The 21,016-nt window shown below is 38.5% G+C and overlaps 2 protein-coding genes across 2 annotated transcripts in view; one reads left to right on the plus strand and one right to left on the minus strand.

Moving 5' to 3' along the window:
* Window positions 1-8,085, minus strand: part of tspan15 (tetraspanin 15) — a 32,047-nt gene extending 23,962 nt beyond the window's left edge. Inside the window, exon 1 of the mRNA XM_042419553.1 lies at window positions 7,702-8,085. Coding sequence (XP_042275487.1) covers window positions 7,702-7,791 — 90 coding nt within the window. The 5' untranslated portion in view covers window positions 7,792-8,085. The remainder of the gene's footprint in view (window positions 1-7,701) is intronic.
* Window positions 8,086-12,616: 4,531 nt separating this feature from the next.
* Window positions 12,617-20,847, plus strand: tacr2 (tachykinin receptor 2). The gene is made up of 8 exons (XM_042413475.1): window positions 12,617-12,848; window positions 13,626-13,778; window positions 14,585-14,880; window positions 17,724-17,918; window positions 18,340-18,490; window positions 18,666-18,785; window positions 18,870-18,946; window positions 19,042-20,847. The coding sequence occupies exons 2-8, from the start codon at window positions 13,644-13,646 to the stop codon at window positions 19,376-19,378; spliced, it is 1,311 nt and encodes a 436-aa protein (XP_042269409.1). The 5' UTR covers window positions 12,617-12,848; window positions 13,626-13,643; the 3' UTR covers window positions 19,379-20,847.
* Window positions 20,848-21,016: the final 169 nt, after the last annotated feature.

Here is a 21,016-nt window from a genome sequence, read left to right on the forward strand (position 1 = left end):
ACTTGTAATAACTTTGGTGATCCTCGACTTTTCCTCTAACGCCACAATCAGACCAAAATTCTAATTCGTCTAACACTTTAGTTAATGACCAAATACCTGCAAAACTAATGACATTCCCTGGCAGACAGTGGTGGGTCGTCAGTTGATATGGTTCAGGCTATAAAAGCTGGCTCATGTGGTCACTCTCTCTTCTTTCCTCCCGCTGACATCCACCCTGCATCATCTTCTTTTGGTTTGTTTATTTGTGTTAACTTTAGTTTTAATAGATCACATTTGTTTATACTCTTGCGTGGACTCCCTCTTTGTCACATTCCTGAGCCAGTTTGTCACAATACTAACAAGCTAAACTAAGCTGGTGAACATTATTCCTGCTGAACGTCAGCATGTTAGCATTCAAGCTGAAACTAAAATTCAAAGAAGCCCTGTAATGAAGGTTGTTTGGCCTTCCTTATGTTAAAATATATATATGTAGTGTATATGATCATCTGCCAAGTTAGTTTTTGTGCAACAGAAATGAAAGTAGTCTCACTCAAGTCGTGTATCGCTGATAACGGATGCAAATCGCATGCTTTCCTCTCATACATATGATTGCTGGTGTGTTTTAATGAGCCTGTGTTGCATGGTGAGATATTCAGTTTCACTCAGGAACTGAAAACTAACAGCAGTGAACATACAGTACAACCAACCCACTACATGTTCCTAACTGTGACTGAATATGTCACATTAAGGTTAATTTCCTTGGTATTAAAAATTCTTAATTTGATCCTTTCACAAAAACTCAATTTAATGATCTATTAACAAACTTTTCCATTTAAGGAGCACCATCTGATCAATTTACTAACTGTTTTACACTGACCTTGTTAACACTGACGAGAGTTAAGACAAACCTGAGCTTTGCCCACCGCACAACAGAGGAATAACTGAGTGAGACTGAAGCTTGATTGTTCAGTCAGACAATAACTGGCAGAATATCCAGTTATGTGCCTTCAATCACCCAGTGGCACATTAATATACATCAAAGCTCTATTTGCAATCTGCATCAAATAAGCATCGGGCAGCAGCTAAATATGCAATCAGCAACAATGACAGTCAGGGACATTTTGACAGTAAAAAGAAGCTTAAAGGGTCAATTCACACAAATTTAAAAAGAAAAAAAAAACACACATTTTTCCACTTGGTCCTCATATTACCTAACCATGCAGATATAATTTGCTGAGTTTTAGAGATATCCATCCATGCTGCCATCCCCATACAACAGAGGAAAGTGGAATTCCACTTCTGGTGCTAAAAGCATTGAACAAATTCCTGACTGGATAACATTTCTTCCCATGATCAGATTTCATTAGAATTACCTTCTACCAAAGATTAAATGGCTAGTTTGGAGGATCTTTGCACCTCACCGTCTAATTACTCTAATTAAGGATGCAGTGAGAAGGATTTTAGAGTCTGATTATGTTGACTCATTTCATTGATGGACCGATCACTGATCAAATCATCTATCCATCAGCAGCACATCACTCAACAGTGACACTGAATGAAGCAAACTATCAACAACCCTTACACTCATACACTAAAGTCTAATAATGAGTTTGCAAGTCTAATAAAGTTTGAAGTAGGAAACAATTGCAATACAACAAAATAAAGTGACCACATCTGTTCCTACAATGAACTCCAGGCAAATCTAAAATTAAAAAAGGTCACTTGCACAGATTCAATTACTGCCAAATAGCACATGAGCAAATGTAGGTCTGTAATGTGGCCAAGCAGCTGAAGCAGGAACTGGAAAAACACCAATGAACAATTTATAGTGACATTCTTTTTTTTTTTTATCCTTTATGTATCCTGGGAGGGTCAAATAAGCCTGCTTGCAACTTCCTGCCTCATATGAATAATCCCACACAGCTATACAGTGCTTCACTGGAGCTTACACTCTTTGCATAAGGACGCAGAGATAAGGAAGGAAAGATATTGTTTATTACAATTTCAGTTTTATTTTTTATAACTAAGGTGATTATTCTTAAAAAAACAAAGCTTTTTGTTGCTCATTTTATCGCTCCCGTTCATTTTTTCTTCAAAATAAGTTTGAGAAACCTGTGGGTTTGTTTACAACTTGTCTGGTTGTCTCAGTGATAGTGTTTGCTGCACCGTTGTACATATTTTTAGAAATTATGTCATGTTTCCAGATCTCTGCAATTACGATGGCGCTATGTAATCATAACATATTACAAAAAGGAAGACCGACTTGTAATAAACTGTGGTTTTACTTTAGTTTGAGTCAGTTTAAACATATTTTCAATCACATTAAACAGTAAAAGACATTTTGCTTGTCTTCACACCTGTAGCAGTGTGGTTATCACTACACTTTAAGATGATTCTCAGAACACACACACACACACACACACACACATACACACATACAGCTTCACTGTGAAAGACAGTTGGATCACATGTTGCTACTGCAAACACCTCATTCTTTGACACATCTGTTGCGAATTGCACTTTGCCTCTTCACAATCAATCTTCAGCCTTTTCGGAACTGAGATGGACAACATGTCAGAGAGGAAGAAGAGAGGAGGAGGAGAGAAGCAAGGAGGAAGGAAAGAACAGAAATGTTTCACATAAGTAGCCATCTGTGAGCTCTGATGAACCACTGTTTATATTCCACCATGATGTCTTTTCCTTACATGTCCATGCTTGCTGTCTGTTATGGTATCTCGCTGCTGACTGGTTGCCCACCCGCCCACCCCAAAGTCCCTTCTATTCAGAGGACAGCACTTTGAGCATTTTAAACAACTCAAAATTTCTGCCAACAATAGAATATGTCAACATTCATGAGTGATAACCTTTACTTGCTGTTTCATGAATCACTCAGGTTCATCTAAACACGTTAACTAAAATTGTTCTGATATAATATATCAACACAAGCAGGTCTCTGTTTATCAGCATGCACTTAGCTGCAGGTGACTTGGTGCCAATATGAGGGCATTAGGCCAAGGTTAAGTTGTATTATATAACCTATTACACTCCACTCCAACCTAGAACAACTCCACTGTGCTATTGCTGGACTAACCGCTGTGACGGCACACAGTGCAGAAACTCAAATGGAGCTCTGAAACCAGACTATAAACTGGAGACATGAGACATAAACACACTGAAATAAGTCTTATAAAACACATAAAGAACTTACTGTGGGACAAAGTCACAGTCAGTGACTTGTGTCACCTCATGCCACTTTCTATTATGTAAATTATATGAGCGCAAATTAATATGGTGGCTTGAATGTGTCACCTGAGAAATTAATAGTTCTTCACTGGTAAACTGTAATAATCATTGATTGCAAAAACATTTTCTGCTTCTCATCAGTGGTTTGGACCTCATTTAATTCTAAAGTAAAAGATCAGCTGCCTGTGTTTTAATAAAACAAGATTAACCTTTGAATTAAAGTGTGGAGGCTATAAAGCAATATGAGATGAAATATGGGTAATTTCACACCTCCATAAGCTAGTTTCAATTCATTCAAGTCACCAGCCAATTGTTGAATTTGTTCATTACACATCAAAGGGGGAATATAGAAACTTTCCACATTTGACATTAGGGATTTACACATTTGCACACAGCTGCCACTGTTGGGGATTTACACATTAACTAACAGAGCAGGTTTTCTTGATATGTTAAGACACCGATGTGTCTCTGACTCAGAAAACTCTGAAGCCAATTAAGCTTTTTTGATTTTCACATGAAATAATAAACACTGATTATACATTAGACAGAAAGCAATGCGATAATTCAGCGACACTCTGTCACCAGACAAACAGAAACTGCTGAAACAAGGCCAAAGTCAGAAGGGGTTGTCCTCTGTACAGTGGCCTCTTCAGGACATCTCACACCCAGCTCTAAATTATCAGACAGGCTCATTTCTTTTCAGTGTGCTGAATGCAAACAGGGAAATATTTATTTGATTTACCATATCAAAGGTTGCTGTTTCAAAGCCTGGTACTGACTGAGAGAAAGTAGATGGCAGATTATGTAATGATCAACAATTGTCAGTAAGGTACATTAGTCCCAAATTACAGAGCAATTACAACAGCTCGGTGGTCAAGAGACAACAACCTGCTTTAAACTGGGAAGTCCCGGTGAGTCCATGTGTGTTATTGTGCATCATGTGCCACTGTGAAAAAAGTGTTCTCAGTCAGCCTTCATTGGGTTAATTTAGGTTATGAAAAGCAGACAACCTCAGACAGCAGGCTGAAGTGAAATCGACCTACAGGAACAAGAAGCCAGCATCACAGTTGGGATTGTTATCTTCAAAAGGCAAAAACTCCAGTTGCTTTTCAAATCACAGAAGCTGACAAAATCCTTTTACACCCCTCCGATAAGATCTCAGTAATCAAAATAATGACCTCTGCTCTGCCTACCGAATGTACTGCTGGTATTACGTCACTATATATCCCTTTGATACAGCCTGTTTAATAATTTACCTCAGAATTACTTTATAACTTTCAATGAAAGTAAACAATGACATGGGGAATTCTCATCTCATAAATACAACATCACCCTCATGGCTTGGCTTTACTTTCAGTTTTAGCCTAAGTCAACTGTAACATCTTTGATCCCCACTGTAGATCCCACACAGAGTTAAGCTATGTCCTCGTATGACGTAAATAATTTTCCACAGTGAGCAGAGAATAAATGATCTCATCCTCTACATTGTCCCTCCGACATATGCTATGTTGCTTGGCTGTTTGTAGCCTCAACAGCTGCAGACACCAGCACACACACATCCTGTCCCACAGCACACTGAGTCAGTATGACGGAGAGGTCATTATAAAAAAAAGGAAATACAAATCAGAGGTCAAGAAAGTGTGCGTGTGACTCAGTAATATTCCTTAAGTATATTTTTAGAGAGATTAAAAACATCAAGATCTGACGCTGAAAACATGCAACAGGATTTTTGGCAACACAAAGTTCTCAATAAATCGATACAGCAACGTTGACTGCTCTATCAACTGTCATTATGTTGGTCTATCATTTTATTTTTGTTTCTAACATTAATTACAATATACAGTCAAATACAAATAAGTTGAAATTTCTCTTGACCACCTGTTTGATGAGAAATTACAACAGAAACACTGCCGGTGCCAAAAAAAAACAGCCGATTTTATGTTGAGTGAGTGAACATTTGCTGCTGTCTACATTTCCTGAAGGAAGTGACAATGTGACCTCAACTACTCCTTGTACTCAACTGCATCCCGCAGAGACAAACCGCTTCAGAGACTGTGTGGTGGGAACGTCTCTTTAAACACCAACAAAGTAAATATAGGTCATTAGTTTGTTTCACCTCCCTTATCAAGCCAGCATTAACTCTCCATAATAAACCCATTACTGCCTACCTATCATCCCACTCTCTCTTTATCTCTTCCTATGAATAATCATTTCAGAAATGTCTCACAGAGGGAACAAATAAGTGATTTTTAGTGCACTAAGTGTTGTCTAGATCAGCCATCTGTCTGCACAAATATAAATGTTCTGTCAAATTGTCTATGAGAGGGAACAGCTGCAGGGTTTTAGATATGTTGCACAAAACCACTGTTTTTTTTTTAGTGAGTGACAAGTGACAGAATATATTGTTACAACATCAGGGTGTCTGGTGTTATTTCAATGTTATTTTCCTCTTCTTGAGACAATTGTTTTGGCTTCATTTAAGTAACTGCCAAAAAAATACAAGTAGAAGCAAGTAAATTGTAATCATTCATGTATTTCCCTCTTGTTTTTGATAGATCACAGCATTTAAGTCGATACTTAAGCAGTAAACCTTAAGTCGGACATAGCAGAGAGTTAGACGATGCTCCCTCGCAGCTGAGGATGTGTCTGTTTGTCTGCTAAGATTCTCTATAACCAAGCAAATTCATACCTTACTAGGTATTGTTATGAAGTTGCTTCTTCCGCTAAGATGACTGTAATATTTGTTTACATTGTAAACTGTTTACACATTCATCTAAACTGCTCCTCAGGGAATATTTTACTTCACTTGACCTCTCTACTGGAAACTCTTTACTGTCTCACAGAGATGAAATACACCCCCTTCTTGACCTCATTCTTTTGTATGGTTTGTATTACTGATGTACAGACTCCTGATTAACCATTTGAGTCCTTTTTCATTTTCTTTTTATCTACCTGCAAACAAATATGTTGTGAGAAAAGGTCTTTATCTTCAAACTAAACAGTGCTTTTCGGAGACTTTGATGGATTGTGGCTCCAGGGGATCTGCACCACTGCTCCTGAGAGGAATCCAGGGGCCTGTTTCACAAAAGCAATTTACAAACTCTGCTTACACACATGGCAAATGTTGCCACTTCCCCGTTTCACAGATGACTGCCACTCACAAATTGCAGTCCTCTTGCGTGCTCATGCATGGGTCACAAGTATGGAGTTAATAAGTTTCTTTGATTATTAAAACAAGTCAAAATGAATGTGAGGAAATTATCTCATGTTTGCAAGTCATAGCTTGCATGTTGCAAATTGAAAAGGGCCGCAGACACAAAGAGGCTGCAAGAGTCCATCAGTCAACTTTGCAAAGTCAGTCAGCAGCTCCCTTGCTAGTCTTGTTGTGTATATTGTGACATGGTTTTATAACTACTGTGTGAAGTGGAGTTTAAAAAAATGTGTTTGCTAATCTTTACCTTTACCTTTCTCCCAGGCAGCAACTAATAATTATTCTCATTACTGATCAATTTGTAAATTGTCTGTGAAATGTCAGAAAATAGTGAAAAAAGCAGCAAATACTCACAATTTAAAAGCTGGAACCAGTAAATGTATTTCAGCAAATGCATTTTTGATACAACTGAATTTTCTGTTGACTGATTAATAGAATAATCATCTAAACCTACTGTGTACGATTACTGAGAAATTACTAGAAACTCAAATCTTTCACTGTTATCATTTCACAAGATTGCACAGTGATGAATCACAAAACAGCAACCAAACAGGCCATGATAGTCCATTCAAGTTTTGTACAACAACCTGTTCACATTATGCAATCAGGCACCTGTATGGTTGACACCACAAATACTCCAGTATACTCCAGACTATGTTGACAGTACACTTCTATCAGATATATAAAAACTTTACTTAATATGCACCTACTGTAACTAACTATTAGGTTGAATGTACTGGATCAACTCTGTCTTGTTGAGCCATTTAATGCAGCCATTCATTGTCAATAATTTGCTGATCTGTCATGTTGTGTACCACACACATGACTTCCTTCATGCTTCAGTCTGACCACAGCAGGACACAACAACGTTTCTGAAATCCCCACGGAAAAAGAAAACCGAATCTGTTCCTCTTTCTTTTTCTCTTTATCTCCTTTTCTCTCTCTTTCTGTATGTGTTTACCAATGTATCAAGCAGGTAAAGGTGCATAGAGGAGGGTAGGGCAGTTACTCATTACTCCACAGGTAGTAAAACACCTGTCGTACCAAAGCTGTAAATCATAGAAAACAACATGCTGCAGTTTGAGAAAATCTTATGCTGGTGATTATTTCTCACTATAACACATTTAAACCGTCTTTTCTTTCTGTTTATACAGACTCCCAGCAGTCGAAACAACAAACACACCCAGTCAAACCCCCGTCCAGCGGGGACAACTGTGCAAACAAAGCGCACGCTCCTCGTCACAAACGGTCACCGGGACGTTACTCACCCACCAGACGATGGCATAGACGAACAGGGTGAATTTGAGAAAAGCGTAGGAGAATCTTTGACAGTATCGGGTACTGTCGTTGTTGGACATCGCGGCGGCGGCGGACGGTTCTCTCCAACGGCTCCCTGCTCTGTTGACAACACACTTCCGCGTTGTCGTCGTCACCACACCTGGGGGCGCGCGCGTGTGTGTGGAAGAGATGATGGATGGACGGCAGCAGGTTTAAAGGGAAGAAATAAACCACGAAGAGGAGGTTCACTTCGTTAAAACTGTGTATGTTCACTGAGTGTTTTTCTCGAGTGATTGATGTGAGGGTGAAATACATATGTTTTTAACTACCGAACCTCAAATTTTTTTTTAAATGACTAAATCCCCTCTTTCCAGGGGCGTAGCCAGGAATTACGGGCTCATCACACGTCCTCTTATTTTCCTTTATTTAACCACCGACCTGTATTTGACTCTAAAATAAAATCATTGTAAATGAAAATATCCTCTAAAATATTTTTTTTTACTATATCTCAATGAAATATTGATTAAAAAATCTAAGATGAGACCTGGTCAAGAAGAAATAGCATATGAACAGAGCTACAACCTGTCTGTAAAAGCTTCCTCCACACCAAGCAAATCTCATGCCTTACACTACCCTGATATATGAATAAATAAATAAATCTGTAGATTCACGAACAGTCTACGAATAAAACTAAGAATCACAAAAAGACATCAAACGTGCAAAATACCTAATGACTCATGTTTCCAATTAATATGATAGATGCAAATAGCCTACATCATTTTCATGAATGTGTGAGTTTTCGGATAGAACATTCAAACATGGTAGAAATATGAAAAGGAAACACAATATGGCACACCCTCAGTATTTTAACTCTGCTTTTTAATGTAAGTATTTTTTGCTCTAATATGTCAATAAATAGGTGTTGGTGGCACACACTTTATGGATAACAGCAATTTACAGTAAAACATATGTCTTTGCCCCCTAGTGGTGAAGTATAGGCTACTGGAAGAGCACTTGCAAAGGGACCATACAGAATGAGCCACTACTACTTTGTTGTGTCCAGAGAATTTGCTTTGAATTTGCTTTGTTGCCTTTGAATTGGGATGACTGATGAATTGCAAGGCTCTATGCAGCGTCTTTGTTTAGACACACACTCAAACCACCTCATACAACTTGGAAATGTATGAAAGTTGATCCCCAGTAACTGGTAAATCAATCAATTGAATACTTCAAAATCACATTAAAAAACACATTGTCTCAATAAAATACATGCAAATGCATTCTATAGCCTACAATATTAAAATTCATTGTGTACAAAGTTGACAATTTGACCAGAAAGTAAAAGTGTATGTGTCTAGAATGTTTTATTTTATTTGACTGCTGTTTTTTAAAATTAAGCCATGCTCAGTTACAAAACTGAAGAACAGAACAGGTCATTAAACGCCTTGATAAACTAAAACAACAGACAGCCACCATTGGGCTGTCTGTGACTAACCATCGCCTGTACTTGTGTGTCCAACACTGTTGGTTTTAGGCCAGCCTTATCAGCAGCTATTCAGCTGATTAAGCATGTTGAGTCAGTGAGTGAGAGCTGTCTGAGCTGCTGTTCAGTCAAGAGAATCACTATTTTGACCCATCTAGTAGTTACTCCTTATTTATCACTTCCGCCTTTTCTTATCTTCTTCCACAAGCAAAAGACCACGAGCTGACAACACCAGCGCAAAGCAAAACAAAGCAAACCTGGGCAGGTGCGGCTTTTATCAGATACATTCTTAATTTGTATTCTGAGATTAAGAAAGAAAACAGTTTGATCAGATTCTCCTTGGTATGAAAAATGATTGGCTAGTTTGTTTTTATCTGTCTCTCAGTGTTTTTTTTCTGGACTAGAAACACAGACTGTAGGCTAGTCAGCATGCACAGAATGTACATGTTAGTGGTCAGATATAGTCTTTGAGGTGCGTTCAGGTGCAGAGTTTAACAGAAGTGAGTTTTAGGTCCTGGATAGTAAGCACTGTTATTCCTCTGTCTATGATACTTCAGCCTCAGATTCACTCAGGAGACCGAAATTGTTCAGTACGGTTACTTCAGTTTGATAGAAACTTTTCATTCCTCCGCCTGTACCCTTCAACATGCCCTTCACCAGGCCCTGCTGGCCAATAAGGATTTGTGCGCATGTGAAAGCACACACATGCAGTACATACTGTACACACACAACAGAGAGAAAAAAAAAAAAGACAAAATGAGTTCAGCTGAAGTCAGCAGGCTCTACCTCTATCCGCTCTTTCCTGTGCAAACGAATGCAGACACATACAGTAGATTTCCCCCGAGAGGGAGGGAGAGTGATAACAGAGCAGGAGGAAGGAGAGACACAAACAGATCATCAAAGTCACCAAAGACATCAAAATGGTAGTTTTGAAAGAATAAAAGCAATAGGAAACACAAGCAAAGACATAACAGTAAGAAAGAGAGGCCTAAAAACCATCACACATTGTACGATAATGTCACAGATTAACTGTTGTTTCCACTTTGTTTCATTGTTTTAAGGAGAAACATGAATAAAGTTTCTGTTATGACCAAACATCACCACAGCATTTTCAGGAAATGTGCACATCATAGGAGCATACAGCAAGTACATGTCACCTTATGGTTAGTGATAAGTAACAAGATTATAAAGTATATATTTGTATATCATATGTTTATCATATGTTAAACAAACAGACTGTACATTACCAGAAGAAAAAAACTGTTCAGTATATAATACAATATAGACAAACACAGAACTGCTACCCTCCCCCACATGCACTGTACACAGCAACAGAGCACACAGAAACATGTGCACTTATAAATAAACCAAACACATTTTAATAGATTTATTTGCCGTATGATCACATTTTAAAACCAGCAGGACATAAATACTGACGCATACTGTCTCTATGGGGACATTTAAGTGTTTTGTCATGTTTGAGATGCCACAGCTCAAACTAAAAGTACAGAAAGTAGCGGCAGCTTCACTAAATGTGTGACTGCCAATAACTGCAAACACAGCGCTGTACTTTGCAAGTGCTTTGTGATCAACTCTGTTATCAACCCCTGCAACACCCTCAGATTATCTCAGATAAATTCTCAACCTGAGGAAAAAATTTCATTTAATTCAAATATAAACCATATTCGTCAGTGGAGCTTTAAGGTTGAAACAGAGCTTCCTTCCTACCTGTTTGTTTTTACACTGAGCAACAGAGCCGATGAAATGAATGTGTTTGGGATGTGCAGAGGGCCCAGTATTTTTATCTATATTTGTTGAGGCAGCAAAATTATTTATATTTGTATTTGCATTCAAATAAAAGTGGAGTTTTAGTTTTCATTACGCTTTTAATTTTAGGATATTGAAGTGTTAAAATAAGTGTTTATGAATAAACTATCTTATGAAGGAGGTCCCCACACCCGGTCTCAAACTCCATTGTCCCAGATCATAGACGACTGCGCTGACTACTGAGCTAAAACCGAGTGCATCACAAAGGCACAGACAGACCTCTACTTCTTTATACGCCCATAATACAGAGACAGCACAGTGTGTAACGTGTAGAGAAGAACTTCAAAGGCGATTATTGCTTTGCACTTTTCATTTATTGCCTATTTTTTACAACCTAATTTTGTGGAAAGGAGAAGGAGAACAACAGGTTATGGAGAGTCCCTTGGGAGCACTTTCCGTGTGTCAGTAGCTCAGCTTTATCTCTGGGGAACACCCCCAACTCCAGGAGTGATGTCCAAACAAGGAAATGTGCATCATGTCGCAGGTGGATGTGACTCCCCTTGTTGAGACCTGCTGATAGACGTGCCTACAACTAGAGTGTGATTAGCATAGGAATGATGTATTGATGTGTTGACAGTGGTTAACTGAGGACAAGACCGAGATCAGCATCACAAAGTTTCACATTAACATGGAAAGCTATAGTCCTGACAGGAGCTGCACTTTATGAAGAGGATCTCTGACAGGCTGCAGAAGAAAAGCAGCAGCAAAGGATGGAGAAACTCCCCAACAAGAAGTCATCTCCCACCATCAGCAGCACCATGACACACACCCATACTGCATTAAAGTTTGTCCTCTTCAACCATGTCATGACCCACAAAACGGGTGGTCTTACTCGACCGCCACTACAAGAATGGATCCTTTTGTGATCCCAAGAGTTTTCATGTAAAACTATCAATACACATAGCGATCATAGGTGTATATTAAAACAAGCATTTTACAGAGGAAGTGAACAGCCATCCACACCCTCACACATATATAGTGAAAAAATATGAATAGTCAGTCATAGCCCTCTTGAGAGCTTTACTTTTTGTTCTCTCCAACCCTGCAGCCCTCTCTGTGTGTCTTCTGTCCGCTGTGCCAAACAAAAATTGAAGAACATGAATAGTTGATAGGCAATTGCACAGAGGACAACCACAGAATTGCTTCAGATTTCAATGGAGCAGGAAATTGATGGCTGCAGAAATTAAAGGTAGCAGTAGAGATTGGGAATAGTTTTTCCTTTGCTTTTCTTACCAACCATGATTTGTACAGCTTTTTCATTCCCCTCTCTCTCATAATCTCACTGATTTGGTCTCTATTTCATTAATACTCTGTTAATCTCTTTCTTGTTTCAGATGGAATCATGCACAGCCAACACATGCCTTTATTTGCACTAACCCTCCCCCCTTCTCTTGCTTAATTTTTCAATTTCACAGTATTCTCTTTCTTTTGTGTAACTACATTACCAGCTATTTCACATTTTAGATCCAGAATCGGAGTGAGCATCAGTCGCTGTTCATTCTTTTTCTGTCTTTCACTCGTTTCACCCTTTATCATCTCTCCCCTTCGCTGTGAGTGGAGTTGGCGCAGCTCCACGCGCACAGTCGCGTGCCTGGATGGCTGCGAGTCTCCGTCACTCTCAGAACCGTAATCAGCAAGCTGCACATTCCAGGAGAGAGAGAAAGAGTGTGTATGTGTGTGTGAAAGAGAGGGTAAAGATGTCTTGATGGATTATTGGATGGACCTGGTTATCCATTACGCAGAAGGAGTCTAATTTCGGGGGCATTATCAGCAATGGATTGGACAAACTGATGGAAAAACAGACAATTTCAGCGTGTAAATAGAGAGGTAAGTCAGATGAAAGTAATAACCTGACAAAGATATTGGCTCATTTTTGTAAAAATCACATTGTGATGTACTGATTCATCACTTGTGCTTTTGCGCTTACTGCAGACAAAGCAGCTTATTAGTACTGTGTGTGTCTGCCAAATGTCTGAGCTGTAATACATGTTGGCTCATTCATGTATTTTGCTTTAGAAACAGTTCTTAAAGCATTTTTCCATTCAAATGTGGAAGAAAACAAAGTGCAGTTAGCTTTATTTACCGCACAAGGAAAAGGTATTGTATTGTAAGGTACTGTATGATTAGGTTATCAGTGCACTGTGAAACTTGCCATGTTAGTGATATGGTGTATGATCATTAACTCAAGCTGATGCCCGGAGAGCCAAATTCCTCCACAGTGAAATCTGCCATTTGATATGAATGAGTCCAATCTGAATCGTATAGTAGTTTCAGGTTTCAGAAATTTTTAAATAAAAGTTATATACCATACGTAAAACATTTTTAGGAATAAGGGTCACTACAGTTAAAATAGCCAAAAAAAAGTATATACATGCTATACATGTTCTCAATGGCCAGTTATATTTTTAATGGCTAAAATATTGTTGGAAGAATATTTAAATATTTAAAGATGGCTCATATTCATACAGAAACATTCTTAACATTTGAAAAATCATCGATTGGGAATTAAAAACACACATTAATCAATTACTATCCTCATTATGCCTCATTACGCATGACGCATAACGCACAAACAGCAGTTATGCATGAAGTTTCTGTCACCAGGTGAAAAGGGGAAAGAACATGGACGCTGAAAGTTTTATTCAACACGTTGAACGAGACGTGGAGGGCACTTCGCTGCCGTTATCAGTGACCGCCGACTGGTTGGAGGACGGAAACGAGACGACTGGGAATCAGTTCCAGCAGCCTGACTGGCAGGTGGGAGAAATTCAGAGAGATTAGAGCCTTTAGAGCCAGCTCTCTCTTACTGAGGGACATACAGTATGTGGCATAACTGGGAAGCATTGAGAAGATAATTTCAAGAAAGAATGGATAAAAATGTGCACTACTCTATAAATCTACTAAACCAGGGGAAAAACCATTTATGCTTTAAGAAATTCTGTGTTTAAAATGTGTAGTCTTAATAGAGAGGGTTCTCAAGATGTTCAAGAGTCTTGTGTCTTTGATCTTTCTGTGACATTGGAGACCCAAAAAATATCAAACATCAAAGATATAAAATTAAAATAGAATACAATTACAGTTCACTGAAGTGTTTGAATGGTGCTTTACAGACTGATTCATCTTCTAGACAAGCCAGTGACTTCAAAGTTTAGGGAGGATATTATCTATTATTTTTCCATTTTATATATTTATGTGTGCTCGCTGAGTGCTTTTTGTTTGGGCTTTTTACTATTTTATTTGCCCTGCAGCCCTTTGAACTTACTCTGTGTAACTAACTGCACACACAAAATATTTTTTAGGATTTAACAATCCTCCTCTCCTCTCCTCTCCTCTCCTCTCCTCCCCCCCTCTTTCTTCTCCTCCTCTCCTCTTCTACCTCCTCTCCTCCCCTCCTCCTCTCTTCCCCTCGTCTCTCCTCTCCTCCTCTCCTCTCCCACCTCCTCTACTACCTCCTCTCCTCTCCTCTCTTCTCTCCTACTTCCTCTCCTCTCCTCTCCTCTCCTCTCCTCTCCTCTCCTCTCCTCTCCTCTCCTCTCCTCTCCTCTCCTCGCCTCCTCTCTCAGGTGGCTCTGTGGGCTATAGCGTACTCCCTCATCATCCTGGTGTCCATCACCGGGAATGTCACAGTCATCTGGATTATTCTCGCTCACAGACGTATGAGGACTGTGACCAACTACTTCATCGTCAACCTGTCCTTCTCTGATGCTTCCATGGCAACCTTCAACACTCTTTTTAACTTTGTCTACGCGCTTCACAATGACTGGTACTTTGGCCTGGGCTACTGCCGGTTTCAGAACTTCTTCCCCATCACTGCCATGTTTTCATCAATATACTCGATGGCTGCCATCGCAGTGGACAGGTGAGAAAGCTCTCTTACAAACAGTGCAAAGGCCTTTACATACAGATGGTGTGTGAGGACATAGATTAACTCTAATTTGACCATGTTTAATGTTTCTCAAAGAAGAGTCACATCACATTTAGGTTGAGGCTCTCCAAAGTGCCACAAAAAAGAAAAAGTCAGCACCTAAGAGACGGTTTGGTACCAGCAATTAGACACTAATGGGATAGATGATCCCCATTTACCTCATGTAGGAGCTGCATTATGCAAATGGTCATAGTTTAAAAGGGGATGGATAACCACTTACTGAAAGAGTCCATTCAGCAGTACAGAAACTAATCATTATTAGTATTAGCAAATAATACACCCAACAACTTCACTGCTACATAATTACACTATCTGTGATGAATTCACATGTATTTTTTTATGGATTTTAAATATGTTATATTAATGTTATTATCATACTTGTTAATAGCTACAAATTATCCTATACCTGATCATAATTGTTTATGTATCTCATGTATTTTGCTCTTCAGAGGCAAACTCAAACAATATTTTTCATCAGTTAAGTTTTCTCTGGCCCTTTTTCAAGTGTTAAAGGTAGAACAGCAACCACCTCTGATATTTCCAGTCTTTTAGTTGACATAATCATATTATTATTAATAATAATATTATATATCACATGCATCACTTGATATCAGCAGCAGCAGCAGCAGCAGCAGCAGCAGCAGTAGTGAATGTTCACCCAATACAAATGCTACTTGAAGGTGTTATGGGTCAATGGACAGCAGAGTCACAGATGTCATTAATGCTTACTGGAGCATGAATGTTCAGTCTGTTCCTAGTCTGAAACTGTACTAATCACACAATATACTGTAGATACGCAGAGTTACAAATATTAAGTAAATCTGTGTAATCTAATGCAGCAGCCCTGCAATAAATTATGTGTTTAGGGAAGCAGAATGTAAATACAATTCAGTCCAATACAAAACCGTCACTATGAAAAATGACCATAGGGTTGAATCTATACCTTTTGACACAGTGTCAACAAAAACATGCAGTGTCTAATAATCTGGCAACTTAATGTAAACTGCAATTTTGCTGTTCCTGAAGAGAGAGATTCATTTCATTATCTCCCATACGTGTACATAACATACTATATATACATAGCCATCTGTGGCCCAGGACAGATGTAGTGATGAATGAGACATATGTTTGGATCAGACCAAGTGTAAAAATCTGCTTATGACGTGATAATTCCTCCTCATTAGTTTCCAATTTGTGGAATCATCCATTTATGTGACTTTATTCAGGCCTCATCTGTGTTGTCATTAGCTGCAGCAACAGTGCTGAAAATGATGAATTACATGTTTAGCAGATTAACTGTGAAATATAATCTACATTCATCAAATGGTCCAAGGTGTACAATTCTCTGTTCATGTTGCTGCTTGATTGGTGGCCTCTGAAGTGCTAGTTCAACTGTAACCTTAAAACAGCTTCAAGAACATTGTGAAGATGTTGGAACTGAGAATGAAAACAACAACTGAGAGTTAAGGTTGACGTAAAGCAAATTAAGCACATGAGAGATTACATAACAGAGTCAGAATAACTGATTAGATGATGGCACCTAACAACATTCTTATTTCATATTTACAGATTATACATTAGATAACCCTTTACATAATTATTTTTTTCATCCATAATATAGTTTCCTTTTCGTTTGTGCCCCCTTTCATTTCATTCTAGGCCACACTTTTCAAAATTGTTCTAACCACAAAAGCAGAATACTATTAAAAATGTTTGAAATCACATCTCCAATACAAATCATTTTATGCAACATCACACAGTTATTATCCATCAAACTAAAATGAGAACAAGGGCACAACCATTCAAGTACATTCACATTGTTAGTGCCGAATAATTCAAATTAATGATTCACAGTCATAGATGACCAATTGATTATAACTATGACAATACTGAGTGATGTTATTAAGCAAATGAACATAGAACATTGCATAAGATTCATGATGAGTTGCCATGGCCACTGCAATTACCTGTATTTGTTATAATTATTTCACCTTTTTTAGCATTATTCCATCTGTGTTGACACTTCTCCATGACTACGGTACAAGGCTGCCATCAGTCAAACAAGGCTGACAACTTCTATGTATACATTATAGTACATTTTATTTCTATGTGTATTCAGGTTCTGGATTCTTGTTCATACACCAGCTTTTACTCATGACAATTAATATATCATATAAATGGTCAGAATGATTCTTCACCTCAGTTAATATGTTGTTTGATGAGATGAGACTATTGACTGCAGTCACTATACTCTTTGACAGTACATAGCTGGTCTATAGAGGTTTATATCTAGTCTTTTGTTTTGTTTTGTTTTTTGCCGTGTGGTTTAGAGTAGACCTCTTTTGCATCAAGCTGACCCCCTTTGCTGATGCAGGTATCAAATTCAATTCAGTTCAGCTAAATAAGAGGACATTGTCTTGGCAGCAAGGCAACAGAAAAACACAAACACATGAGCAGAATAAAAACACAATAAGACAACTGAATATATTGAAAGTGCTGCTGGGACACAGTGTAGTCATTTCATTGACTGACTCAAAGTTTGACTGAGCAAAATATAAGGTTAGTACTCTATTTCCAAGAGAAAGTGCCCAATTGATTTTAAAAGCAAAGGAGCCTCCATTCATCATTGTTTTGTTTAAATTACTCTGATTAATTTGCTTTCACAATGTTGCCTTGGTGTTCAGAAGAAAAGGCAGGTTTCAATACATGCTGCTCAAAAATGAACACATCGCCTCAACTTTTTAATTACCTTAATAAACTTTTTCATCATCCTTCAGGTACATGGCAATCATCCATCCTTTGAAGCCCCGCCTCTCCTCCACCTCTACAAAGGTTGTAATTGCTCTGATATGGATTGTAGCAATCTTATTGGCATTCCCTCAGTGCTATTACAGCGTGACAAGATTTTACTACCCCAGAACTGTGTGCATGGTCGACTGGCCAGACGATTACGGAGGAACACATCAACTGAGGTGAAATAAAGAGATTATACAAGATTTATTTATACTGTACACACAGTACAGATACACATGTACATATGTTTTGTAGAGTTATATGCATGTTGTCTGCATGCAAGAAGTTTTATGTATTATAACTTACTATTGATCCAAAAACTTAACTATTCATAAAAGTATTAGAGGCAGTCTCTAAACCATCTGTAAGTACGCCATATTTTTAAGTTGTAGCCAATGATCAAATGGCCGTAGAGGAGGAACACTGTGTTGTTGTTCACAAATAAACACACACTGGAGACACACTCACACATGTGAATGCATACTGACATGCAACAAACATGAGACATACTGACATGTCTGTGATAGTGATGACACAACTCTTTCTCTATGGGGTTTTGGGTTTTTTTTTTCAGTATCTCTCTCCTCTTTCTATCCATAGTTACCAGTTTGCTGTGATATTACTGATCTACTTGCTCCCTCTGCTGGTGATGCTGGTAACCTACAGCTTAGTTGGCCGAACACTGTGGGGTGGACACATCCCTGGAGAGGCGTCAGACCATTACCACAGCCAGATAACAGCCAAGAGAAAGGTCTCGCACATCTCTTTCTTCTGTCATCAACCAAATTGAGAATAATCACCCTCATTATTCTCACATTGCTCAGATAAAACAAGCTGGGTGATATTAAAATGAACAGATTTTAAACTAAATACTGAGTTAAAGCTGACATGTTATTTGAGATGTCCTCCTCTGTGATGTCCCACAGGTAGTAAAGATGATGGTTGTCGTGGTGGTGACCTTTGCTCTGTGTTGGCTGCCCTACCACATCTACTTCATACTCGGATCATTCAACAGAGACATTTATAAGCAACATTACATTCAGCAGGTTAGCAGCCGTCTTTCTTCCTGTTATTACATCATTCTGATTTATTTATTAACGTATTTATTGTGGATCATCTTTCCTTGTCAGGTTTATCTGGCCATATTTTGGTTGGCAATGAGTTCGACCATGTACAATCCCATCATTTACTGCTGCCTAAACCAAAGGTAAAACACATATTTCATGGATTTTGTAGACAGAGCAGTGCGTCAAAACTCAAAACATTTCCCTTATCTCTGCTCTTTCTGTCCCTTTTATGCAGGTTTCGTTCTGGTTTCCGTCATGCCTTTGCTTGGTGTCCCTTCATTAAAGTGTCCGAGGAAGACAAGATGGAACTGCAGCACGTACACACCTTCAGAGTCACCATGACGCGCAGCCAACGCAATAGCAGCACAAATGCGCACACCTCCATCAAAACCAACAGCACCTTTGATCCAAACATGGCTGTCAGTGCTCTGCTCAACACAGAGAGAGATGCTTGCATGCAGCTTAAAAAACACACATCATCAAAGACATTCGGCACACACAACACACATGTGGTGGACAGGCAGGATGATACAAGATCTGCAGCTGCCAAACTCATGGAGAACACCCACTGACAACAGAAACCAACGATCATGTGGATATTCCTGATGGGCAACAGGATTTTTCTATGGTGACATTAGCGCTGATAAAACAGCAGATGGAAATCCTGCCAACAGCCAACAACAGTTGGGCAAACGATACTGACATCCATCCCTGTGGAAAATCTTGAGGGAAAGGAATTAAACCCGACTTGGGACCATTTTTGTTACAGTGGTAAATAATTGAATGTCACTATCAACTTTTCATGTTAATACCAAAGTGATCATGTGAGGATGTAAAAATATAGAAAGAGGAAACTGCTGCTATTGGGAAAGACTGAAGATAAATCCATCCATCATTCATTTCTCCTCCTCCCTCCTCCCTCCATCTTCTACTTCCCTCATTCACCAACGCTTTTCCTGCTCCTCTGCTTTAGAGAAAAACTATGAACTGTGGATATTTTGGTGTAATTGTAAAGTTTTTATCTGTGGTTACTGATTTTCAAGAGCATAGAATGGATGAACCGTCCACTGGCATCAGCACCAAGCCTTAATATTGTAGTTTTTGTGTGTTTTCTTCTTTTGACTGCACTGGACTTATTTCAAAAATTGCAGTTCTTAAAGGGATACTTTCTATTTTCATTTCTGTTTGTCACTAATCATAATGCACAGATACGTTGTTCAGCCAGAGAGCCTGATGTGTGAGAGACTCAGTAGTTTAAAGTTAGCTGTTGATAGTTCTTTGTCAATGCTGAAATAACTTTAACTAGACATACAGCTCAAGCATTTCCTGCATGATAATTTGTCAGAATAGTAAAATTCCAACTTGCATATTCCACATCAAAATTAAAAGACACGGAATTAACTATTTAAACTGCAAAATAGGATGTGAAACACTAATGACCGTGTAACTTCATGCAGACAAGCAGGACCAAGCATTTTCAAAAACAAATTTTCAAAACACAAGATAGAAAAATCAGTTTCAGTACCAGGGAAGGACCCTCCTCCTGTTTCTTTCATAAATGCAACATTAGCATTGACACTATGCTATTATTAGACACTATACAAGGGAAATCCACCTTGAATTTACCTTATTTCAACAGGATTTACGGGATGATCCTCATTTTTAATCATTTGGTTAGCATGTATCTGTCGCTGTATAGTACTATTCCTTTCAGAGTGCGTTCATACAGTATGTTGCTCATATATTGTGATTTCACTGGTTCATACAACTAATATTTTCTTATGGTCAGTGTACAGTAGAGTCAAGATTAAAAAGTGCTGCTATTTAGAAGAATCTGATGTGAAATGTAATCTATTGCGTTTATTAATGTAAAATATGCTGATGACGTGGATGTGTAATGCACACGTACAGTCGGGTCATGATGTTGTAAATAATAACTGTCAGCGTTAACAATTCAGTCAATGGCTGAAAACCTTCTGATTCCTTGAAACAACTTTTAAAATACACACAGTGACATTGTGAAACATCTGCATTTGTTGTCTACACAAAACGGAAGGTTAGTCTCTTGTGGCCTAAATAAAAGTTGATATGTTTAATAAATGTGACAGAATACGTATGTGTGTGCAACAGCTATTCGTATTTGACAGTCATGTGGTGCAGCCCTTCAGCTGGATAATGGGCACAAAGACAACAGCATCCGTTTGACACAG

Source organism: Thunnus maccoyii, chromosome 1, assembly GCF_910596095.1.
Source record: "Thunnus maccoyii chromosome 1, fThuMac1.1, whole genome shotgun sequence".
NCBI classification, from domain to species: Eukaryota; Metazoa; Chordata; class Actinopteri; order Scombriformes; family Scombridae; genus Thunnus; species Thunnus maccoyii.